This window comes from Hirundo rustica, chromosome 16 (genome assembly GCF_015227805.2).
Source record: "Hirundo rustica isolate bHirRus1 chromosome 16, bHirRus1.pri.v3, whole genome shotgun sequence".
Lineage (NCBI taxonomy): Eukaryota > Metazoa > Chordata > Aves > Passeriformes > Hirundinidae > Hirundo > Hirundo rustica.
In genome coordinates, this window is record NC_053465.1 from 8,131,527 (window position 1) to 8,157,108 (window position 25,582).

At 54.0% G+C, this 25,582-nt stretch overlaps 1 protein-coding gene across 9 annotated transcripts in view; it reads right to left on the reverse strand.

Annotated features, from left to right (window-relative positions):
* The window catches only part of CDH22 (cadherin 22), a 97,213-nt gene that overhangs the window by 24,570 nt on the left and 47,061 nt on the right, over window positions 1-25,582 (reverse strand). For 6 of the 9 annotated variants that reach the window (XM_040079941.2, XM_040079940.2, XM_040079939.2 and 3 more), the window contains 7 exons: window positions 24,533-24,700; window positions 23,415-23,602; window positions 22,322-22,575; window positions 15,122-15,258; window positions 8,098-8,219; window positions 7,708-7,825; window positions 522-773 (listed from right to left, as the gene is read on the reverse strand). In XM_040079941.2, the coding sequence (XP_039935875.1) occupies window positions 522-773; window positions 7,708-7,825; window positions 8,098-8,219; window positions 15,122-15,258; window positions 22,322-22,575; window positions 23,415-23,602; window positions 24,533-24,700 (1,239 nt within the window). Of the gene's footprint in view, window positions 1-521; window positions 774-7,707; window positions 7,826-8,097; window positions 8,220-15,121; window positions 15,259-22,317; window positions 22,576-23,414; window positions 23,603-24,532; window positions 24,701-25,582 lie in introns of those variants that run through there. The other 3 variants (XM_058422709.1, XM_040079942.2, XM_058422710.1) reach the window with 2 other exon arrangements.

The following is a 25,582-nucleotide window of genomic DNA, read 5'->3' on the forward strand; positions in this document are numbered from 1 at the left end:
CAGGCAGCAGCATTCCCGGGGTACAGCTCCTGACGTAGGCAGCACTCTGGTTTGACCACAGCCCAGCTCTGCATCCTGCCCACACAGTCAAACACTGACCTTTTTAGGTAAGAGCACACCAGTGTGCCCCACACCTGCCCACATGCTGGGAGCACACCCACCCATCTACTGTGGGCACAGCATGGCCGCTGGCAAGCGGCTCTTAGCTCCTGCCTGTCTAGGCAGGGAGTGAGCCAGCAGCTCTCCGGGCTCTGCTGGGCAGCATCACACCTGCCTGGCACGGGGAACTCCGCTCTTGTGGAGCCCAGCAGGCAGGAGCTGTGGCAAACATGGGATCTTCCCCCAGCAGGGGCTGAGGTTTGTGCCCCCCATGCTGCAGCTACCAGGGAGGAGACAGATGGAGATCTGCTCTGTGCCCACAGCTCTGTGCCCACAGCGCCCGCCTGCACACGTTCATGTGATGCTGATGGAGTGGAGCTGGGACAGGACAGGAAGGACTCGGGGCACAGGCAGGCACTCACCAACCAGAATGAGGACGCAGACCAGCAGCGCGATGAGGGCGCCGGGGCTCAGCGTGGCTGACACCACGTAGGCTGTGCTGTTGCAGGACTGGATGGCCCCGCTGCTGTCACAGCCGCAGACACGGATGGTCAGAGTCCCTGTGCTGCTCAGGGCTGGGGGGCCGCTGTCCATCACCAGAATGGGGAGCAGGTACACGTCCTGCTCCTGGCGATTGAAGCCCACTCTCTGCGTGTGCACCGCTGCTGTGTTGTCTGCAGGGAACAAGCGAAACCGCAGCAAAGTCACCCCCACATCACAGCCTGCAGGACCTGCCAGGAGCTCCTCCATGCTCTGGATGAACAGCAGCTATTCCTGCACCATCTCCATCCTGAGAGAGCCTGGGGTCTCCCCCTCCTCCATCACATGGACCCAGCTCACGGCTCCCTGGCACTGCAGCCCCCCCGCAGCCTGAGTGCCTGAACACTCCACTCCAGCACGTTATCCTTTGTCAGCAGCACCTCAGGGCCAGCCTGGCATCTCCTTTGTCACCACACCTGGGAGTGAGCCTGGCACAGGAACAGCAGCACATGAGTGTCTGAACCACGCTGACAAACAATGCAGGTGGCACAGAGAGAGGGGAAAAACTTCCAGAAGACCCTCTGAGAGTGCCACAGAGTCACAATCAGGATAAACGTCAATTGCTGACATGTACGCAAGAACAGACGGGGTCTGCAGGTGGCACTGAGACTGCAAGAACAGACACTGCTTCTTCCAAAGTCAAGAGACATGAGTGAATGGTCCTGCCTCAGTCAGAGGGCCAGATACCCCTGTGATCCTCTGTAACTCCTGAAGGAGTAGGCAGAGCTTCTTCCAAGCCTCCCAGCCAAGTTCAGCATCCTCCTCCCCATCTGCTTACACCCTGCCGCTTCAGGGGCTCAGCTGGCACAGCACAAGTCATTAAGATCCGATTAACACAGCCACTTCAGGGACCCTCCAGGGCCCTGGTGCCAGCCATGAGCCCAAGGAGCAGCTGCTGCCGACCAGGAGCAGGGAGGGAGGGCAGGGACTGACACTGGGATTGACTCCCTGCTCAGGGGTGCTGCAGGCTGCCAGCCAGCAGCAGCATGGGCAGGACGGGGCTGAACAGCAGGTGACAATTGCAGCCAGGTGTCACAAGCCACTGCCGACTGTCTGCAGTCTTTATCTAATAAACCATAGACTGGCCCACTCACAGCAAGGTGCTGCTGTCTACAGACTCTCCTCATCGGACCTGATTTATGCCAGACCATCCCCTTTCTCTGTGAATCAGCTCTTGGATTGGAAAAGGCATCTACTGTAACTCTGGCCCTTGGGCTGCTGCCATCACGGAAATTGCAGTATGGATTGGGTGCTGCATGGGAACACACAGGGCATGGTGGGGACAGGAGGTGAGCCAGGATGGAAGATCTACTGGTCAGCCAGGAAGCAGATCCCAAAGGCTCTGTGTGGCAGCCAGGGCACTGCAGAGCATGGACTCCTGTCCTGCGGGACACCAGCCACTGTGGCTGACACTCCCGGAGCAGCATAAGGCAGCAGCACCATGGCAACTGGGCAGAGGTGTCAGGAGGAACAGGGGAGCACTGGCCCCTGGGTGCACAGAGGCTGAACCAAGTGTGGTGGGAGCAACATCTGAGAGCTGCCTGTGGCCTACCAAGGATAAGCTAGGAAAAAAATATATTGTTATGCGAATCATTTGCACAAAGGTAATGAGATCTCATTTTGTGTTGGCCCCCCCTCCTTGCTGCAGTGTAGCAGGAGGATATAAATAATGTTAATGGCACCATCTCAGCAAGAGGCCAGGACTAACTCCTAGCTAGCCCAGCTAAAAGTAAGCCTCAGACAACTGGATTGAGTGGAGATAAAACCACAGGACAAAAAGGACGGACGAAAGTGCTGTAAGAGAGAAAGGCTCTGGCCACAGCCCAGGAAGGTCACCTTTGCTGTCACTGTCACACCAGTCAGGTCCCCAGTCTGAGGCTGGGGTCAGATCGTGGCTCAGAGGATCCCTGAGCACACAGCCCTGCACCTCCACTGCAGCACAGCCCAACCCTCACACAGGGCTGAAGGAACACAGTGCTTGGGAACTCCCCAGCTGCTCTTCAGCACTGTGTAAACACAGGGGTAGCACCAAACCTCTCTGGAAACGCAGCAGGATGCTGGCAACTCCCCTCTGTTTACAGCCAGCTCCAGCTCCTGTTAGGGACCTGCGACAAGGCATGCTGTATTTTTAGAAGCAGTCTCCAGAAACCAAGGGGAACTACATGTGCAAGTGGCACAGGGGCAGGCACCAACCTCAGTTCAGCCCAGACAGTTTACACAGCCTGGCACCACTGAAAAAGAAATATTGCCACCCACCAAACCAAAATAAAGAAGCAGGTACTTTAAATCTAACAGCTGCATGACAGACACGCAGCTTTCACACAGATTTCATACAGATTTCTCTGCTCAGAGAAACCTCGCCTCAGGAAGGGGCTGAGGGTTTGCCCTGTGACCCAAAACTTGATGTAAGGGAGCAACAAAAATCGCAGCTACAAACACTACTTTAAACATCACGAAACTATATTTTATCTCCTGAACAGGGTGACAGGCGCCCTTCATCCCAGGAGGGAGGTCCAGAGAAATTTCACGTGTACGCCGATGAAACTGCTCACCAAGGCTCGACAGCCAGAGCCCAGCCTGGCAGGGACCACCTGCCTCTGGCACCGAAATGGCTTCACCACCTGCCCACCACCCTCTGCTCCCCACCACCCTGAACTCTTCTCTGTTGGGTGTTTGCACCGCTGTCACTTGCAAACTTCTGTGTTCCCCCCTGAGATACTCCAAAAAACCCCCAGTGTTCTGCCGGGAAAATTTTGCCCAGATCTTGGAACGTATATCCTGGAAAATGCATCCAAAGCAACCTCCTACAAAACAATTGCCATTTCTCTTGGTGCAGTTGTTTCTTTACATGTAGCTGACCCACAGCAGCTGCTTTGGGATGTGTCTTGGTGCAGATTTGTTTGCATTGGCACAGCCCAGGCAGCCGTGGCCCCGCAGCCCTCGTGTCTCTTCCTCCGCAGCAGCTTCCTGCCAAATCCATTTCTGGGGTGATGAGCTGAGGAGCAGCGCTTCTCAGGAGCAGCACTGGAATGTGAGCACACGTTAATCCACAGCTTTTCTGAGCAGACGAGCCTGGGTCTCCACACTTGGTTTCCTGCCCAGTCCCCACAAAGCTGCACCTTCTGCTGCGGCTTTGCTGAGTGTCCTCTGATGCCCCAACCCAAACCTTTTAATATCACTACTTTCTTGCTGCACAAAATGACATTTTCTTCATAGGTTTCCACTGCCACCCTCTCTCTGATCACGCAGTGACATTATCCTGTGTTACATCACATCACCTTGTGTGAAAGGGCAGGAGAGGGCCCCTCCGTCCACCTGAGGAGTAGGACACTGGATGAGGCAGGAGCTGACATGAGCTGAACACACAGGGACTCATCAATAGTGCCCTAAGAGAAAAGTTTGGAAATGCAATATACTCTGGTGGGTAGCTTAACATCACTAGGAATAATAAAATAATTAAGTCTCCCAGACTCCCTCTCCAAAGAGGCTCTTGGCAGCCTCGAAGACAGAACTAATAAATCCTCCTCATAACTCAATCTTAAACAGTGCTAGGAAAGCAGGAGGGATTTTTATGTCCCTTCCCTCTCCCACACTCACAGGGCCCTGTGAGCATCCATCTCCCCCTTCTCCAGCACTGCTCTGCTGCACCAGAGCGTGGGAACACTGGCTCTGGGGACAGCACTGGCACCTGGCTGGGCTTGTGTGCACACTGCTGCCAGAGCTGTCCCAAGGGAGCAGACCTCCTCCAGCCCCAGGTGGTGCAGCTGGCAGAAGAAACATCCTGTTTTTCCCTTCTGCCTCATCCTTCTCTCCAGTTCTCTGGGTACCAGGCCACAGCACCACTGCTGCTCCGTCGCTGTTTGCTCAGCCCCGAGGAGGTTTGGTGCTCTTTTACACACAAACATCCCACCTCCACCCCGGTCAAACGAGTGTCTGTGCTGCTTGTGCTGAGAGGGGCATCCCTGCGGGGCTGGAGGAGGCTTCTTCTGTCCTCAGGCAATCCTCAAATCCTAGCATTTTGCTTTTGATTGTTAGGATTTTCAGATCTTCTATCACCCATTACATGCACTTAATGAGACCTGCAGAGAGTTCAGACATCTGCTTGCCGAGCCCTTGAGCCCTGGAGTCAGTAGCTCCATGTGTCACTCCATATTACCTAGCACTCCTTCCAGGTTGCCGGGCCTGGATGCTTTCTACCATCCCTTCCAACACAATTAGCATTTCTTGGAGAACATGATTTCAGGCTTTAATTGCCTTTGATCTTGCTGTAATCAATTTTCTCAGGCCAGAAAACCCAGCAAAAGGCGAGTTAGGGAACAGAGGATGGTGAATGCCTTTGGAATGGTACCAGTTGGATCTTAACGCAGTCAGCTTCTCTAATTCCATCTCTTCCTTTAGTCACTCCATCTGATGGGCATCTTCTTCCTGGATCATTGCTGTTGTTACCCCAGGTGACACTTACTCCTTGTCTGATCAATCAAAAAGCATGTGAGAGCTCCCTCAGACACAGCAAAAGCACGGAAAGAGAGACACCAATAGGCAATGGTGCTGCTTCCAAAAGCCCAGCTCTTGCCACCCGCCTGTAACTCAGCCATGTGGTCACCTGCAGGGACACCCTTGGTTTCTGCACCTCCAGCCCAGAGCACCGGAGCCAGCGCAGCTCTGTGTGCCACACCCAGGACCCCCGAGGAGCCCCAACACTGCTGGCAGCTCCCAGCCCCCCGGGCTCCCCACAGGCAGCCCCACCATGCCAGGTGCTCCTGCCCTGCCCAGCTCCTGAGCTGGTGCAGGTCCCCACCCTGCTGAGAACAAGCCACTTCCCGAGGCGGCTTTCTGGTGCCACGAAGGAGCCAAGTGAAGTAGGTGCAAAGCAAAAGAGAGGATTTAAGCAAGAGCTTAGAGAATCCATCTGTGCTGACATCCATCAGTGTCACTCCTTGGCTGCAAAAGCAATATTTATAAATCACGTTTCAAAACTGGCTACAAATTTGTACAAAGAAACAGATGGGCTGGTGGTAGCAGTTTGTCACCACTGATATTTATACGGGGGAGTAGAGACAAGTGCAAGAGGGGTGAATGCAGGAGAGGGGAGCAGCGGGGGAACGCAAGGGAGGATGCAGCAAGGACATCTACGAGAGCAGGGGCAAAGGTGAGCGTACCCGGGGCAGCTGATGGACTGGAGAAGGGGGCAGAAGTCAAAGGGAAGGAGACGGCACCAAGGCACCCTGTGAGAAATGAGGGGTGCCTCCATCTGCCACAGGCAGCCACCTCCGCTCGCTGTGGAAGACAGCGCTGCTCAGCAATTGGGAGGGTCTCCAAACACTCTGGGAATAACCCTGCAGCAGCAACATTTGTTTTCCCAAGAGCAGGAGGCGGGAGGTGATGCCAGCTTTTACTCATTTTATGCAGTGTTACACCACACAAAAAGCTCGAGGGATCATTTAGCACAAAGAATTACCCCGTGTCACAAGAGCCTCATCCCACTCAAGAGAGCATCAGCTCTGGAGGAGATGGTGGCACACGTGTCCTGCATCTGCTGCAATGCCAGCTCTTGGGCCACTGCTGGTGAGCCCCCACAGAGAGCCAGGGAGCCAAGCAGCCCCTGCTGAGCTCCGTACACCCCCAGCCATGTGCCCTGCCAGAACAGAACAGCAGTGGTGGCTCTGGGATGGCAACCTGGCCATGGCAGACAGCCTGGCACAGAGCTGGGAGCCCCATGAGGGTCTGGGCAGGGATGGACACCCGGGTGTAGCTCAGCCTGTTCAAGCACATTTTTATAAGGTCCTTCAAGGAAAGTGAGGGAAGTTAATCGCTGGGTGTGGGGCAAAATCTTGCTGAGGATTAAAGCCTGTTTACATGATAAGAAGTGAAAGTCTTCTGAGCAGCTTGAGCAGAGGGGGAGGGACTCAGGTCAGAGACAGCTGTGCTACTCAGGACACAAAGCAGTAGTCAGCTGTGCTACCGTCACATCTCAAGCTTTTCCATTTTGACTATCCCTAATAATGCTGAACCAAACTGAGCAAGAGGGATCTTACGTCAGCAGAAGGCTCCTATGATAAGCTCAGAACAAACCAAACCAGGCTTTTGACAGATAAAGCTGCAAAAGCAGAGAAGAAAAAATGGTTTTAAAAGAAAACCCAACTAAAACAAAAGAAGAATTTCAATGTGGTCTGCTGGCCCCTGTGACAAGCACATGCACATGTGGCTGGAGAAGGTCCCAGTATCTGCAGGACACCCTGTTGTACCTACTGCTACAATCAACACCTAAATTCACCCTAAACACCAGCCAAAAATGGGAAGCATCATGATAACTACTTTTCTGGATTGTTACTGTTCACACAAATGCAGCCTGACCTGACAGCCTGCGAAGTCCAAGAGCAGCCAGGCTCAGCCACTAGAACCTGCATGGCACCCCATCACTCACAGCAGCATCGAGTCACCCAGGATGAGCTACTGAGCTCAGGGATGCAGAACCCCAGAGCTGCCCCAGAAAACAGAGGAACTGCACCCCAGAGCCACCACATCACAGGGAATCAGGCTCTGCAGGCTGTGTCCCAAAGAACCCACCATGGCTGGGGGTACAGCATTGGCCCCACTGCCTCCCAGGGCTCTGGAGCTGTTCCATTTGTTGGGGGCACGGGGCTAGCCACCCACATGGCAGCCCCAAGATGACCCATGCTCCAGGATTTACCTTGGAGAGGGATAAATCATAACGCTCAAAATGGGAGCGTGTTCATCTATAAATCCACATCATCTCCTTGCCTCAGGCAGGTTGGAGATTTCCCATCAAGAAAGGGACTGAGAGCCCTGAAAATACCAAAGGCTTAACCAGACAGCACGAGAGGAGCTTTGTAGCTGCTTGCAGCAAGGAATAAAGCTGGCAGAGCCTCCTTGAGGAAATCCAAGCTATTAGCTGACCAGTCCCACCATTTCAGGTTGACAAGAAACTCTGCAACATGCCCGAAGCACCCAGAGCTGGCACAGAGAGACAGTGACCATGTCTCTCTCCATGGCCAGAGCTGCTGCTCAGCCTGAAGAATGCTGGGCCAAGGGAGCAGCAGGACTTACCCTGGATATCCAGCAAAGAGAAATGGTGGTTGTTGGTGGCTTCAGGCGCCAGCGTGAAGTAGAAACGGTGGCCGCTCTGAGGCTCATCCCGGTCCACAACGCTGATTGTCTGGATCAGCTGTGGGGAGAAGGCAGAGGTGAGCACCACTGCTGCTTCCACAGCCTCTCCCAGGGTCCCACGTGCAGGGCCCAGCCAGCAGCATCGCCGGCTGCAGCCACAGAGGGGAACGAGCCTTCGACTCTGCAGATGGGCTCAGTGGGACCAGCAGTGACTCCCACTGTGACAGGGGCTGCACAGGCACTCAGGCAGAAGGGGACAGATGGGCAAGCTGGCACTGGTCCAGAGTGCTGCCTGCAGCCCCAGACCAGGGCTTGGGGGGCTCTCACTACCTGGCCTGGCTTGGCATCCTCACATACAGACGCTTCATAGGGGGTGGCAAGCTCAGGTGGATTGTCATTGACGTCCAGGATTCGGATACGGAGAGAGGCCCTCGACACCTGGGAGTGATTATCTGAAACAGAAAGAGAAGCAGAGCTTCAGGACAAAGGGCTAACTGCTGCTATCAGGGAGCAAACCCCTCACCCCATCTGTCCAAAGGCCATCGTGGCTGCTGCCAGCACTGCACCTCTGCCTGCTTGTGGCACAGACTGTCTGCAGGACAGCAGCACCTGCAGAATGTGCTTCAGCCTCACTGCACCCTGCAAAAGAAGCCCAACCACTGGGCTGTGTGCCAAGGACTCCTGAAACACCACCTCAGCTACCCCTGGAAAACTGGAGCTGCCCAAAGCTAGTCCCAGCCATAAAGGTCAGCCATCCGCTGGCGAGGATCTGTGCTGCAGCGAAACAGCACCAAGATGGGACAGAAAACTTGGATGTGAGGTCACCCTCTGGCCTGGATCCTGATCCATAGGTGCTCGAGACTGGCAGCAACATCCAAAGGCTGAGCAAATGGAGCTGGGACGTGAAACAGCTGCGATCAGCTAAGGGCACAGGTTGGTGGTGAGATCTGTCTGTCCACCTCTGCTGTGCCCAGGTGAGCCAGGGTCAAATGTGCCCCACTGAGGCTCTTGCCCAGGGACTCAGGCCTCTTATGCTGACTTATGGTTTTTGTTGTTATTGCAGCTTAAACTCATCCACCAGCTGGCATGAAGGCAGCCCTCTCACCCTGGTACTCTCCAGCCCAGCCTCACACAGGCAGTGGTCCTGGGGACCCCCCCTCCCTTGGGGCTCACTCTGCACGTGGAATGGGGCAGCATTTACACCTCCACTCACTGCAGCGTCACACTGAGCTGCACACACACTGCCGAGGGACACTGAGCCTGTGCCATGGGATCATAAATCACTCTGGAGGGCCTGATGTTTGCTGAAGCACCTCATATATCTCCAGAAATGAGAACTCCCTCTTACTCCATCTCCTTTGTTTTACCCAGAGGCTGCACCTGTGACAGAACTAATGCTTCTCTCCACGCTCAGGCAGGAGTTCTGCTGCCTGTTTGTCTATAACATTAATACTGGCCCCAACAGATCAGGTGGGGGAGGACCCAGGGGAGAGGAGATTTAGTGTTGCTCCATAATTAGCCAGGAATCTAAGCCCCCTCCCCAGAGCTGCCTTCACCCGGTTCTCACGTTATCACTCCCTCTCACCCAGACCAGCTGCTCTGGTGATTAGATAGTTGTTTTTGGGGGAGGGAGGCTGAAGTCGTGACTAAAAGCCTAGAACTATGTGTTATTTTAAAAGGCATATCGGTGCAGTGGAATGAGCTGCAATTGCTTGCAGGGAGAGAAAAAGGGGGAGGCGGCGGGGTGAGAAGGGAGCCCGGGGAGGCGGCGGGGTGTGCGCTTGATGCCCACAAATGAGCAGGAAGAAAAAGGGTTCAGTTCCTGCAAGAAGGAGGATGACAGCGTTTCATCACCCCCTCCTCAACCCACAAGGAAGATGGATAACCAGCCCCGCTGCTCAGCTCTGGAGCAGGCTGGGATTACTGAGAGAGAGACGAGGAAAGGCAGAATGAGGAGAGGAAGTAGGGCCTGAAAGGAGGAAGAATCCAGGACCCCAACTCTTCTCCCTAATTGTAACCCAGAGGAAGAGCTCCTCCCTTAGTGCCCCTCAGTGTGGGGGCTGGCTGTGAGCAGGCACCAGCCCCAGTGGTGCCGAACCCTCCCCAGGACCTGCTGGGATCGTGCGTGACAGGTCTGGACATCCAGGTGATCCTGAGCAAAGCAGCTGCTCTTCGAGACCACCTCCCCCAGCCCCCGAGGAGGGATGTGAACAGCGTGTTCAGGGCTGGGCACAAGCACAGGGCTGTGCTCTGAGCCACCAGGACACAGAGCTGGGACCTGCACCAACCCCTCCCGAGCCAGGGCTCACATCCTGCATCCCTGGGCACAGCTCTGAGACTGTGACCTTTCTAAATGCACCCTGTCAGACCAAAGCTCTCCTTCTGCCCTTCCAAAACTGCTGAAGCCTGAGGCTCGTGCTCACTCCTGGCTCAGTGACGGGGTCAAAATTTGACGTGTCCAGGAACATCAAGGTTAGAAAGGCAACTGCTGCACTCTTGTCTACCTTTCCAGTGAGGCACATATCAGCTTCTTTTGGTTTTGTCTGTGCAATGTCTATTTGAAGGTTTCTCAATGCTTTATCAAACTCCCCTCTTTCTCTGAGCCAGTACCTGGATTTACGGGTGGAAAAAATAAAAAGTGGTTGGATATATTTGAAAAAAGTTACCTTCAAAACACCTGAAATGTGTTTTCTGTAACAGTGGCATAAACTGATATTACGATGGTCAGAAGCGTGATCAAGACTGTTGGAGCACATCTATGATGAAAGACTCAAAGCACTCAGCTAACACGGGATTCACATCTGCGAGGTCAGAAACTCTGGCCTGTGCTTTCTCTGCCTGTGTGCACGCACCCAAAACGCCCCAGCACAGGAGCAAAGGCTCAGCAGGCGGGTCCCAGTGCCAGAAAGAGAAGCAGAGAGGGTGGATGAGGGTGTGAGGGTGCTGCAGGCACCTGCCCTTGCGGGGCTCTGTGAGGAGCACCAAGCCCGTGATTGAGGAGAGGGCAGCACGTGCTGGCTGAGGGCAACTGGAAGGGGAAAAAAAGCCATCTTCCATGGCAGCGTCTCTCCTCGGTATTCCAGCTCAGCTGACTGACATGCAAATTAGTTTAATTATTTCTTCTTCTAAAATAAATTATATTTTGCAGTGGCTGCAATATGTTGTGTCAGGCAAAATTACATTCAATATTTTTAAACTAATTGATGTCAGCCTTGAGAAAACCTGATTGACAGCAGCGAGAAAACTAGGCTGCTACCTAAACGCTTTCCTAAATTAAAATTAAACATGCCGTTTTTCTGCATTTCCTTCAGGACTTGGAATGCTATTAATCTGAAAAGACTGAGGAAAGAGTCATGGAAAACACACAGAACAAGAGGGAGATGCTGGAAGCACAGCCATGCAGTATGGGAGCTCCAGGCTGGTGACTGGCAGCTGCCTTTGCCAACATGGGAGGAATTATTCCAGAGCCACTGGAGCTGCTGTGCTTGGGGGACAGAGCTCTGCCCAGTGCTTCCACACTGCTGCACCTGTGCTGCCTCCACCACTGGCGTGGCTCAGGCTGTGCCAGCCAGCCCTGCCCAGGTGTAGCAGAACAGGCAGCTCTGGGGCAGGAGTGGCAGGGTTGGCACAGGCAGAGCCAGGATTCTGGAGCATGAGATGGTCACAGTCCTGCTGCATGGCAACCCTCAGGCCAAGGGTCAAATGCTTCAGGGGAATCTTCATCCACATCCCAGAGTGTTTCCTTATTTAATTAATCATGTGGGTAAGTAATCTGAACAGGACGACGTTCTCCTCTTAAATATTCCGAAGCAAAGCGCCAGCTTGCCCTCTCCCTGAGCTGCAGACAGCTGAGCGCTCACAGGACTGACACCGAGCACCTCTGGGCAGCTGCTCAGCAATGCTGTAGCTCTGCAGCAGCTCCCAGGGATGGGAAGGGATTGACAGTGCTTGGTCACCCCTGCTGTGGCAGGAATGGAGGGGACTTGTGGTTTCTGCTGTGCCAGGATCCAGCCCTTACTCCTCCAGAGCCTCACACAATCTCCCAATAAAACACTTGGCATTTTTATACCCAAACCTCTCCTGTGGAGCTCCAAGTCCAGCAAATGCCATTTGCCCTCCTCCTCACACACACCAAAAGGTGCTCAGCAGCTTCTCTGGGTCTGAGGAGAGCCCAGGGGACCGTGGGCTGCCACGTGCAGCTGCAGCACCTGGAGCAGACCAGCTCAGGGACGCTGCTGGGCACAGCATCCAACCCGTTCTTCTGTGTTGAGACCAAATCGGTACAATACTGAATTCAAAATTTTTACATTAGTAAGGAAGTCAGAAGAGGCAGGAGTGGAATTTATTCCTCACTATCTCAGCAAATTGGAAGAACAAAACGCAGAACAGAAGACTGAGGTGTGCCACTCTGCTCTCCAGCTCTGATGCTGTGGGGCACAGGGTGGGTTTGTAGCTGCCTGCAAACCAGAGTGCTGATGCCAAGGACAGAGCAGGGGCATGCCAGGGGTATGACTCGTCTGACAGGTGGCTGCATCAGAGGCTGGAGCTGAAAACGTGGCTCCCAGCTGAGGGGAAGCAAAGTGGAAGCAGCAGTTAAGCCAAGTAACATATAAATGGCTCTCACCTCTCCTGAGTCCTGCCCAAACTCAGCAGCATGAGAGTCATTAAATTGCATCCAAACACAATGCTCTGATTAAAGCCAGTCTCCAGCAGGAAGATTTATCATCTCAATTACCAGCAGTGGACACAGCAGTCAAGGCCTCATCATTTTACATGAGCAAAGAGGAAAACAGGAAGAGAATCACTAATATTAGCCCAAGGAAGGTAAACAGCTTGTGAGGGAGATGAAGATTTATCTGTGGAAACGCTTGGCCTGGTCCCAGGCCAGATTAGCTGAACAGCCCCCATGCTTCCTGCTGGCTGCCATGCTGCGAGGCCAAACACTCTGCTGGTCCCTGGCCGGCCGAGGCAGCTCCTGCTGGGGGGACAGAGCTGCCCTTGCTCCTCATGCCAGCACTGGAAGCCCACACAGCTCATGGGCACAGCTGGGCACCTTTTGCCGCTTTTCTTACTGCTTTCAGGGGCAAATACACGGATATCTGCAGGTGGGAAATACGGACATGGTCTCTGCTGCAGCAGCAGGTGCCAGACAGGGCTCTCCAGGCTGGGGACTCCTGTTTGGAGCTGCTCCAGCCCCACAGGCTGCCTGTGGGAACAAGGAGGGGTTTCCAGTGGGGCTGGCTGTCCTTCAGCCTGCAGTGGTCGAACCCTGCCCAGGACAGCCCTGACAGCAGACCAGGAGGGCAGCTCAAGGAGGCCACAGGGGTGCAACATCTTATTGCAACACACTCCAGGCCCTCTGACTGGTGCCATGGGAATCAGGCGGGCGCTGGCACCACGGGAATACAGAGGGTACAGCTTCCCACCAGCCCCAACGAGCTGAGGCACCAGGCACAATCCTGGGCAGCAGGGCTCCCACTGGGTTTGTTCCATTCCTCCTGCCAAGTTTACATCTCACTGAGGAAAGAGAGTATATGACCACTTGCCTCTGATGGAGTTGGTGACGTCGGGCCCTGTGGCATCCAGCTGCAGCCCACATGGCCATGGTGAGCACCACGGAGCCCTGCCAGCACCGCTGGCGCCAGATACCCGTGTGCCAGGAACTGCACTGCCGGGTGTGCTGCTCCCAGCTGCCCTGCATTCCCTGCTCCCGCTGCCGTGGCTGATCCCACTGCGCCAGGCACATCCTGACAGCTGCTGCTCCGAAAGCCCTCCATCACTCAGGAGGATGCACCTGTACAACTGCCCTTTCCGCCAGAGGATTCAGACATAAATTGTACTTTAAATTCAATATCAGTCATTAATATTTCATGATTACAAAACGTTAAGGGTAATGTCACTGGGAAGAATGTCTGGGCAGCTAAAATGGATGAGTCAGAGCTCACCATGGGAGAAGTCAGAGCACTGAAAAGTCTCCCTGGCTTTTGAACCGATCCAGCCTGACAGGCTTCCCTGCCAGAGGGGAGCTGCAGCATTTACTGACTTGTTCTGAAATCCTAGCCACAGCGTGTAAATATTGTCCTTCTGATTCTTGTCACCTCACGTTTCCTCTGGATGCTGAGTTGCGCTGCGATGCCGCCATCCCCTCCTCCCTGCAGAGCCTCCCCATGGAGCCCCCAGAACAGGCTGGGCAGTGGACTGCCCTCCCTGGGACGTGATCAGGCAGGGCTCACAACAGTGCCACAGCTGGAGAGTGCAGGGGTCACTCCCATCACCCAGCACAGAGCATTGGCACAGAGAGAGACTGGGATGCACCACAGAGACAGAGACATCCCCTCAGGGCAGTGGGGGTCCAGCCAGAGCCACTGACACCCCTCTCCCAGGGCCATGGAGCCTGTGCTCTTGCCTGGCCAGAGTGGGTGGCAGAATCTGACCTCTGGGACCCAAGTCAGGCCTTGACCCTGCTCCTTGAACATGAACAGCAGCTTCAACACTCAAGAATGAGCAAAGAAACACTCCGGGTGAAGCCTAGTAAAGGCTCCTGCCCACAGATGGACGGGCCTTGGACCATGTCAGCAGGGTTAAGGAGGTGCTCTGCAGCCACAGCAGCTCCCTGGTACCCACTGCAGGGCAGAGGCAGAGCACAGCAGGGCCCAGGCTACCCTGCTGACTTGCACGTCCAAAATATGGAAAACTTTGAAGAATATGGCAATGCCTTTCTGTTTCCCAGCATGGTGCCTGGGCCATTCTGCTCCCACTGTCCCTTCCCATTGCTGCAGCCCCAGGACCTCCCATCCATTCCTTCTGTGCCAAGCCTGCACCACTCCAAGCACACAGGAGGCATCCAGAGCTACAAAGCCAGGTGCAGGTACAGTCTGTGAACCCCAAACACTGAGAGCTCTGCAGAAGCAAGTGCTGACAGTCCCGCAGTGGCACGGGGCTCCAGCTGACGGGACATCCACACACAGCACATGACTGATCCGGGGGGAGGCAGGTGATGTGAGCACAGCCCCCCGGGAGCCCCAGTGCTGCTCAGCAGGTGTGAGTGCAGGCAGCAAGCTGCACAGGGATGACTGGCAGAGATGGTGCAGAGATAACACAAATTTGATTGGTGTTCATCAAATATACTATTCGACCATGCTGCTCCCTTATTAATGCTCGACTCAGGAAGAGTATTTTTAGGTTGTCTAGGCAGATGTCAGACTCAGTGCTGCTGCATTTATTTTTCTTTTTTACATCAGTGTTGATTAACACTCGTGTCTTGGCCACCCTTGCAATGACAGCACCCATAATCCGCCTCCTGCCCCACTCCAGTTCTGCACAGACTGCTCCACAAGGCGATGCTCCATCTCACCTGCTTCCATGGCCAGGACAGTGATGTTGTGCCACCCTGCTGTCTCCCGGTCCAGGACCTTTCCTGTCACAATAGCACCTGTTTTGGCATCGATGTCAAAGATCCTCTCTGCATCCGTGCTGCGGTCGATGGCGTACCTGTGACCAGGCAAAAGGGGAAACCATGAGCAGCTGGATGTGCCAAGCCCACCCCTACCTCCAGCCCCAGGAGAACTGGAATCTAACCCCCTGTATCACAGCTCTCCTTGCCCTGTGTTGCAGCATGGTACAGGAAGGCCACGTTTATACCGGGCTGCAAGCCCAGAGCCTTCAACTTTAATTTAAGTGTGGATTTTGGTGCATAAAGTGGAACTGTGCACAGAGTTTGGACAAGGGGAAAAACCTGCTCTGATGGGAACCTTATGCTCTGGATAGACAGAGCAATACAGAAATCCTGGGCTGTAACTTCACTCGTGACTCTGGGAAGCGCCGCAGGTTCAGGAAAAGCATGAACCAAGCTGAAGGTGGGCACTCCTGCTCAAGGAGCCCATCTCACCTACTGCCCTCTCTCCTGCTCCTGCCACTGCATCCACCCAAGTGAGACACCCAGAGGGCAGCACACAGCAGGCTGTGAGCCAGATCTGCAGACACCTCAACTGCAGCTACAGCTGGCACAAAGCACAGGGTCTGGACTGAACACGTGCAGCTGGTGTGGCAATCCTGGCAGCAGAGCAGTGGGCAGCAGCCAGCATCCCTCCATCAACACAGCACATCAAGCCATCAGCCCCAAGACTGGTCCTATTTTGAGCTTCCCAGTCCCACAAGGAAGAGGCTGATGAGCCCCTCCAGCTCTGACTGTGTCCAGCTGCTCAGCAGAGACCCATCACAGGCATCTCTCACTCTGCTCATTCAGCTGCTTCAGGGCTGCCCCGAACAGCCTCTCCTGAGGGTGGAACCCATGTACTGCCTGGGCCACCTCCAGAGAGCACAATTCCCACTTCTCCCCAAATGCAAACCACAGCTCACAAGGAGTCAGACACCAGGTTTAGCCCTGAGCCTTCACCAGGACACCACAAATCCATGCATGTCCTAGTGGCATGTCCTGCATTTCCAGCCATCACACACAGAATGGAGCAAGCCAAGATTAAATCAGGGTGTAATGAGATGTGAGCTCCTGAAGGAAAGGGCTGGAATGGAAGTCTCATCCAGCTGAGGCCCTCGAGCACAGCCATAGCACAAATAACACAAACCACCGCTGCAATCAGAATTAGAAATCCAGAAGGCCTGCAAATCACAAACAATACAGCATAATGTTATTGTGTACAGCATCTTTCACACACACTGAATCCCAGAGTGCTTCACAGAATTAAATAACACAAGACAGCAAAGAGTACAAAGGATAAATTACCAAAAGGAGGGCTGTGAATAAATTAAAGCCTTCAGTCACATGTTCAACCACGGAAGGAAGATAAATGTAGGGACAAAGCAAACTGGAAAGCTGGCGTGGTAGGACTGAGAGGCTGCATTGGACAGGAGCAGAGCATGACAAGCTCCCGGCCTAGCAGCAGGTTCAGGACAGGAGAAGTGCTCCAAGTGCTGCGGAGCAGTTTTCCAGCTGTGGGTCCATCATACACGTGGCTCACAGCCAAGGAACATCAGCTCACCTTCCTCATGCACAGATGACCATCGATGGCCCTGTGCTGTTCAGCCCCATGCCCTGGGATGGGACCAGCTGCAGATGGGAATGTCTCTGGCAGAGCCCCTGTCCATCCACATAGCTCCATCTCTGATGGAGGCACACAAAAAGGCATTCCTACACTGTTTAACACATTATACAGTACCAGATTACATTCTCTAGCTCTCTCCCTTTCAGACAGATGGGGAGATGAGTGAGTAAATACAACAACACTTGCTAGTAGTCAAATAAAAACATTCAGAAGTCACTAAATTGACCTAGCCATCATGTAGTACTGATGTAACTGAATTCCTCCTCCTCCTCCCTTGCATCTAGAGGTGCTGAACATCTCTCACACAAAGCCAGGTACAAGCTCATGTATCTCAAAACCAGCTACTAGGGACAGCCTGCATTTTCTGCCCCAACTCCCAGCTGGCGGCAGAGCTTTTACAGGCACACAGCCAACTCCAAAAGGGACAAGTGACACTGTCTTGGCATGTACTGCAGCCTCTCATCCACTCTCTGTTCACTCACCGCAAAGGAAAAGGAGAGGTATGGCCACTCTGAATTGCACAAATCAGTCTGATGTTCTGCTGGACAGAGGAACAGAAACTGGGATGACAACAACTAATACCTTTCCAATAGCATAACTAAATTCTGCATAACTGCTTCCATTGTTCTCCCACATCACCTGACCTCGAACATGTCCTGCCTTCCACTCCACTTTTCCATGCTGTTAAGTTCAAGATGGTACTTCAAACTCCCCACGGCTTCCCTGCCTCTCGGATAAGCACATGCCTGTTTTGATCACACTTCTGTCATTGCTGCATAAACAGAGACATCTGCAAAAAGAAAAAAAAAAAAAAAAAAAATAAAAAAAAAAAAAAAAAAAAAAAAAAAAAAAAAAATCCGCACAGAAAAACCCAGTTAGTGGTGGGAGACGCTCTCAAGCCTGAACACATCTGACAGGGCTGCCTGCCCAGCCAGAGGGCAGGAGGATGGCAGGGAGTGTCCAGTGCAATGCCATTGGGAACCTGTTCTTACGCTTCTCATTGCTTTGCTGCTGAGGTTGTCTTCTGTCCCTTTGGAATAATCTGTTAAGGACATGCTGCCTGTACGCCATGGCCAGGCACAAACCAAACCACAACTCTGATCCCTTTGTCACCACTGCTACAGAGAACTGTCACCTCAGTCTCAGGGAAGGAGACAGAGCTCAGCACACTGCCTTGGCAGGGCTGGCCCTGCTGCCACTCACTGTGACTGTGGAGGTGGCCAGTCCAGGTGGGTCTGCAGCTCTCTGCAGGTGCCAAAGGCCATGGATGCTCTGGAGCACTCGGTGCCATGGGAGCCAGGGACTGGGAGGGTGGCACAGGGATGTCCACCCACCCCCAAAAGCCACAGCCATAACCTGCTCAGAGCTGCAGATCCCACAAGAGACCTCACCTTCCAACAGGTTCCATCTCATCCCATGCTGGAGCGAGCAGTGCTTTGCTGTGCTCACTCACATCATCTTAAGCAATACAACCTTCACCACCAGCCTCTCCACCTCTACTCCAGCTTCATCTTCAACCATCCCACTGAAGTCAAACAGCGCTTCTCACCTGGGAAGAGGCAGCATTTAATCCCTGGTCCTGCAGGTACTCAGAGAAGGACCTATGCTCATCTCTCCTGCAGCTGGCTGGTGTTCCGTGTCTGGAACCGCAGTGCCCAGCTCTGATTGGGATGCGGACCTTGTACTCCATTTCCTTCTCTTCCTGCTGGCACTGCCTGTTGGTTTGGATGTTACAAGTGACTGTTTAATTTCGACAGCTTTCTCGGTGCTCATCTTTCCCATGAATGCATTTCTCAAGCAGTTTGTTTCACTTCTCTCCCAAACACAACAAGAAGCACATTTTATGCCATGTGTTTTGTTAATAGGGAGCTTTTCAAACACTGTATGAAAAGCTTTTTGTTGTGTTTGTTTTTTCCTTCTCTCCCTTTTGTATTGAAGCAGGTTGTAGTTCTTGCTGTGCTGTTGGAGTCTATAAAATGCCCATGTCCAACATGTGTCTCCGGATTTTGTGAATGCCAAACAAGAATATCTCTGAGAACCTTAAATCCCAAGCAACATCTTCCCAGTGCTGATAAAGCCTGGAATGCACACAATCAGAGCACAGGCTCCCACTGCAGAGAGAGAAACAAAAGGCTCCCATACAAACAGCCTCACACACACAGACAGTCTATCACTGTATTACTTCATACAATGGCTCAGCTGAGAAAAACTGCACTACGCCCAGAAAACACACAGCTAAAGCCAAAAAGCCGACTGGAAACTGATTTTTTTTTTTTTTTTTTCTCAAAAGGAACAGTTCTAGCCTTTCATAGGCAAAAAACCAAGGATGCAATAAAATCAAAAGAACCGAACCTTTAGGAGGGCATTTCCCACACTGGTACCACAGAGGTTTTGTGCCCCACAGAGGGCTCGTACAGCGCCTGGGCCACGCTGAGCTCAGCACACTGAGCTCGTGCACTGGTATCACTGGGAGCGTGTCCTCTGAGAGATGGGGTGATCTCCAGGTGTCTCCTCACACCCAAGGCAAGCAGCTGCCAGGGGCTCTGCAGCCAAAGCGCAGCTGGAGTGAGGCAGTGAGGAGGTGCCCCAGGGACAACCCTTCAATCCTCACGTCTTTGTAACAGGTCACTGTGACGCAGTCCAGCTTGTGGGAAGGGATTTGTTCTCAAACCAAGCTGCTGCATCCTGTGGGACACATGGATCACCAGGAGGACAGGGGAACACCAGGCTGGAATGTGCCTCTAGCAGTTGCTTTGGGCAGAGTGGCAGGAGTCTTGTTCGTGCTGGCCTGGGGCTGAAAACAAAAAGCCAAGGGCACCTCCCTTCCCGTTTGGCTAAAAATACCTCCCAAACCTTGTTAGTGGCAGCCTGGTGTCAGCAGGACCTGGAAACCCTGACAGAGCTGATTTCTGCTCTGCTGTCTCTGGCAATCCTTGTTCTTTCCTGCCTCAAGGGGAGAGTGCATCTCGCATCTTGACATGACAGGGAGTGGTGGCTCTCCCCCATTCACAGGCAGAGCCAACACACAGGCCAGGAGAGCAGCCCCTGCAGAAGCACGGCCGTGCCTCTGCTCCCACCTCTGGAAGTTAAAGGGATCCACTGAACTGCAGCAACTTCAAAGGGTTCGTACCAACTTCAAGGCGACGAGGATCAAATGCTGGTCATGCCGTCAGGACCAGGTGCTCTCTGATGTATCAGAGGTGAAGTGCAAGTGCTGGCTTCTTGTGACTGTACTTCTGAGCAGCACACTTGAAACGAGAGGTGACTTACTGCCGTCTCCTGCTGACGGGTTAGTGTCACATCCTGGTGCTGCAGGGTGCTGGCATTAATGTCTGCACACTGCTTTGAAGCTGGTAACAGCTGCCTACGCAGCAAAGTATTTTATTAAATTACCTGGCTAGCCCGAGGACAGGGAAGCAGGAGAGATCCAGCTGTACCTTCCTCTTGCATTGGTGCTGCATCAGCATGACCAGTATCAACCTGCAGCTCCACTTGGTACGTGTCAAAACGTCTGTGAAGGCTCACCCAGCTGCAGTGCCACTGCTCATGGCCACAGGGACTGCCAGCACAGAGGGAGTGGAGCGATGGAGCGAGTCCCACAGGGCAGCATGGGGGACACGGGATGAGCTACCTGCCTGGGGATAGCTAGAGGCAGGACACGTATTTGAATGCATCAAGCCTGACAAGGGAAAACACATGGCAATTCCCAAGCTGCAGCAGATGCCTGGGAGTCCTGTTGGCTGAGTCCTTGTGTCTGAGCACGAGGCACTGCCTTGCCAGCACTGAGCTCACTGTATGAGAGACTCCCAAAGCAAAGTTTGGGCTCTCACCCTGTCCAGTACTTGAATCTGCTTCTCTCTGGTCCAAGTCTCCACTGTCTTCTGTACAGCATTAAGAGCCTCCCTCCACTGCTTTCTTTTGGTCTGCCTGCAAACAATGCAGCAAGCTCCACAGGGAAGCAGCACAAAGAACAAGAAAAAAAAAGAAAAAAGAAAAAAGAAAAAAAAAAGAAAAAGAATAGTTCTGTCCCAAAGGTCCCTTTTCTACAATTACAGATCAGAAAATAATATCTATGTTCTGCAGCACTGCTAGAAAGATTTTCAGTCAAGTGAAAAAGCACGTGGACACGTGCACACACAGTTATGTGGACGCACCAACACTCCTGAAGGGTGTGTGCTGACAGACATGTACTCAAGGGCAACAAAGAAAGAAATCAGAAAGGTAGGCTGCCTGGAGAGGGACTGGAGAGTCACACATGTGAGCAGAGGTATGTTGAGAACACATTCCACACCCAGCACCTGCTAGTGCAAGTGGTGCCGCACTCACATACACAGTTCCTGGCACACCAAGGCTGATTTCACTCACATTCTCCCCAAAGTCAACTTTGAGCATCCAGCTTTGTGACACAGTACTCTCTGCTAGCTGCCAGGCATCTGTAGATGGCAGCTTTCCATGTGTAAATGCATTTCTGAGCATTCTAACCATCACAGTCTTCGCTTCCATGAAGATGGGGAGATCCTCCTCACCACACCACGAAACAGAAACCCACGGGTGCACAGCACTGAGCTCAGCGCCCCAAACAGGCACCGGGGGACATCGCTGAATGCAGCCAAGTGCTGTAACTGAGCCCCCTCTGGCCTGTCCCCCTCCACCCCACATCCCTATCTCTGTTCTTTCTAGTCTGTTGCTGCAGGGCTGACTCCCTGCAGAGCTCTCAGTCTCCGGCTCCCTGGAAGCGAGTGGCTCCACGGGCTCCCGCAGCCCCGCCGGCACCTGGCACCAGAACACACATTTCAAGGAAATTTTCCACACGTTGAGGATGTTTTCTGAACACCAGATTTCCAACCCAACTGCTCGTGACTCAGGCCAGTTGGCAGGGGCAGAAGGCTGCTTTGTGCCTTAGGTAATAACAATTTAACAAGGTAACAATCTCTTTAGCCACAAATTAAATGGAAATGGGAAATGTCCTGTGCAGATAAGCTGCTGCCTGGATTATGTCCCCTGCCCAAATATAAACTCCTCTGATCTTTGATCCTATGCACACAGGCACGCACACAGAGCCAGGCTGTGGCACTGCACCTCCCGAGCCTCACCTCATTTATCACCCTTCACCACTGTCCTCCTGCCACTCCTGGTGTCTGGCCCGTGTCAGGTACCACTGCAGATACCTCGCTGTCAGCAGCAAGGACATGCAAGCATCACCCAGCCACCTTCCCTGACACTCCCTTGTGCTCACAGAGCCATCACCTGTCAGTGACATATCTGCTGCCAGAGAGACCGCTGCGCTTGCTTGTGCACAGGCTGCCACTCACCTGCCAGCTGCCTGTCCCACGAGACACACACACACTCGGCCACACACACAGCACTTGCCACTTCTACCTGCACTCTCCCACCTCCTCTGTGCCAGCCATGGCCATAAGCCCTCCCAGGCCACGTGTCCCTTGCAGGTGGCCCCATGGCAGGGGGATGATGTGGGGTTCTGATGGCTGCTTTACCGGACGGGGTGGTTCGCTGTGTCCGGGTCCAGGGCAGTGACCACCCCCACGATAGATCCAACATGTGCATCCTCCTGGACCTCCATCAGGTTGGAGGGGGGCCGGAACTCAGGGGGCTCGTCGACGTCCAGCACTGAGACCCTCACGATGGTCTGGTCCCGAAAGGTGCCCAGGTCCACGAAGCGCGGGTCCACGAACTTGTTGAGGGCCTCCACCACGACAGTGTGCACTTTTTTTGACTCGTAGTCGAGAGGCTGGGACAAGGGAAGAGGGTAAGCTACAGGCAGCCCAAGAAGCCCCTCTGCTGCCCCTTCCTTCACCAGAGATATCTGGGCAGCACTAGAGCCACTAAAGCCACCCGCTCCCAAGCAGTGCCTTTGTAGCAGCCTGGAGGCTTCTGCTTTGCCCTTCTGCCAGCAGCACCCACACCAAGGGGGCAGGAGGAAGCAGAAGCCTCCAGCTCACTCCCCTCAGGGCCCACAACAGGGTGCCCAGGCTGTGAGCAGCCAGGATTCACCGGGAAGACAGCACAGTGTGTGCTGCACATGAGCGAGTTTCCATCATTAATCACCCTGCTCTTATTTCCACAGGGGAGGCAAGCTGCACACAGTGGCCTTGAAGAACAATCATTCTTCCCTGCCTGCACCAAGCATTTGCTTGATTGTTTTTGCCACCAAAAGCAGATACAGTTAAAGTGCTGCTGGTCAGGTACAGGAATTAGGTGGGCATTTTTCTCCTCTAACAGGTGCTATCAATAACTGTAGCTGTAAGCATTCCTCTCTGCAGTCCTATGCATGGTGTCTCCTGCACAGCTCACTGCTTCACTGCAACCCCCAAACCACCCTGGGGGACTCCAGCAGGCACTCTGTGCTGCTCCTTTTCAGCCTTTCCTCCCAGACACAGCCCTGTGTTTTGCCACGCAGGCAGAGCACAGACAGGTCTCTCCCTGCATCAGCAGGCACAAAAATGCAACTGCTACTGCTAGAGCAGCACTCAGAGCATTTCCTTCAACCCAGATTCAACAGCAGCAGTCCCCAAAGGAAAGAGCCCTCCTGGGGACCTGTGCCCTCCCTACTCAATCAACACTTCTCACCTTCTGTACCGTGATGACAGCCTCCTGGGTGTTGCTGTCTGTGGTGACTTTGAACATCTCCACCCCTTCCTCATCCTTCACTTGATATGTCATGTCCGTGTTCTCCCCGACGTCAGAGTCCTCTGCCTTCACCCTCCCGATGGCAGTGCCCACGGGGGCCGTTTCAACAATGCTGAACTGATACATCTCTGCAGGAGAAATGGGTACCAGGGTCACTGCTTCTGCCTTTGAACTGCCCCCAGCCTCCACAACCTTCCCTGGGGCACCTCTGGGCTGTGAGGATTGCTCAAATCCCACCATGCAGAATGCCCCAACAGCAGAATTAAATACACCAGTCAAAAACAAGGGCTGAGGGAAGATAATTGGGGAGCTCTGACATTCCAGGTGCTACGTGAAGTAAGGGCTGATTTCTCTGCATGGACACTGCCCTGCAATCAGTGCTCTCTGATTCCTTGCAAAGATTCCCTTGCAATTTCTGATTTTTAGCAGATGCAGCCCAAGAACTGAGCCTCCTCCAGCTGCAGCCCCTTCCCTGGCCTGGCAGGCCACAGTAGGAGTGCACTGCAGAGCCCTCAGAGCCCAGTGCTGGCAGCAGGGTCACCCTGCACCTGGTCTGGGGAGGCTCCCAGATCAGACACCAGCACCAGCCACAGCCCGCTAGCAGCAGGTTGGAAAACAGAGCTGTGCTGTGACAAGGCTGCTGCCCCCGAGCAGTGTCACTGGGGCAAGGGTGTGAGAAGCTCTGACACAGCAGCCAGGAGGGGCCAGCCAGCAGCCAAGTTCCATCCCCAGCTCCCAGGGGTCAGCAGCATGGTGGATCTTGCTGGCTTCCAGCAGCTTGGAAGGGCTCAGGAAAGGGGTGGCCCTGCTCTGCTACCGCGCAAGCCACGCTCGCTTCCAGGAGCTGCACTGGAGCAGGGATCTGGCACCCACTGTGCTGCCAGGCAGGGACACATTCAGACCCAGGCTAGGAGCTGTGCGTGCCACGGTCCTTTGGTATTGTCACGCTGCCAGCAGCTGGAGTGGCCAGGCTGCTCAGCCCCCCGCAGGTTCCATCCCAGCACCCACAGGGAAGCAGGACCCGCTCCCGTGCCACCCCCATCGCCTGCGGGACTTACTCTGAGGGAAGCGTGGAGGGTTGTCGTTGACATCAGTGACTACGATGGTGACTGTGGTGGATCCAGACAGGCCACCCAGCTGTCCTGCCATGTCTGTCGCACGGATCACCACCTCATAGCGGTCCTGTGTCTCGCGGTCCAGGTCTGCCACGGCCGTCCGGATCACACCTGGAACGCAGCAGCACAGCTGAGCACGGGCAGCTCACAGAGCCACAGACAGGGCGGGGCTGGAAGGGTCACTGGAGAGTACTCTGGACAAGATCCAGACCTAAACAGGATCAGCTGGCTCTCCCTCTTCAGGGACGAGATGGGGCTGATGCTCCAGTATTTCACCAACCTTCATGGCCCTTCCCTGGACTCGCTCTGGAATGCCCACAGAATTGTATTTGGTGTCAGATACAGCACTCTCATCTTGCCAGGACACAGTAGAAGGGACTGTCACCTCCCTTGCCTGCTGGGGACGCTCTCCCCAGCCCTGGAGCAGCCTCTGTTGCGGGAACACACTGCTGGCCACAAGCAATATCTGCTGAACCTCTTTGCAAGAGGTCACATGAGCAAAAGCCAACTAAGGGGAGAGAAGGGCACTGGGGAGAAGGACAAGCCCAGGGGTTGTCAGCCAGCCAGAAACATCCCAGAAATCCTCCTGAATTCCTCCCAGGAATGGCCACAGGCCCAACCTGCTCCCAGCAAGTCTCCTCATGAAGCGTGAAAGAGTCCCAGCTGCTGCTTTTCCTGTGGGCTACTTGCAGCTCCCACTGGGTTAAAGCCTGGCACAGAGGAGGTTTGTGCTTTTCTGCAGGGTGACCAGGAGCTGGGTGAAAGATCCGTGGGGGCCAGAGGATTGGTGGGAGTCACAGGAAGACAGGACTCATCCTCACCCCATCCAAATGTGAGGGCTGCGCTGTGGCCAGCCTCAAGGTCTGCTCTGTGAAAACCCAGGCTGAGTCACAAAACCCCTGTGGCACAGATCTGCAACAGCCCACTTATCCTGATCTGCTGAGCAGGAGCCAGGCTTGCTGCAGCACCCCTCTCAGAACAGGGGTGCCCCTG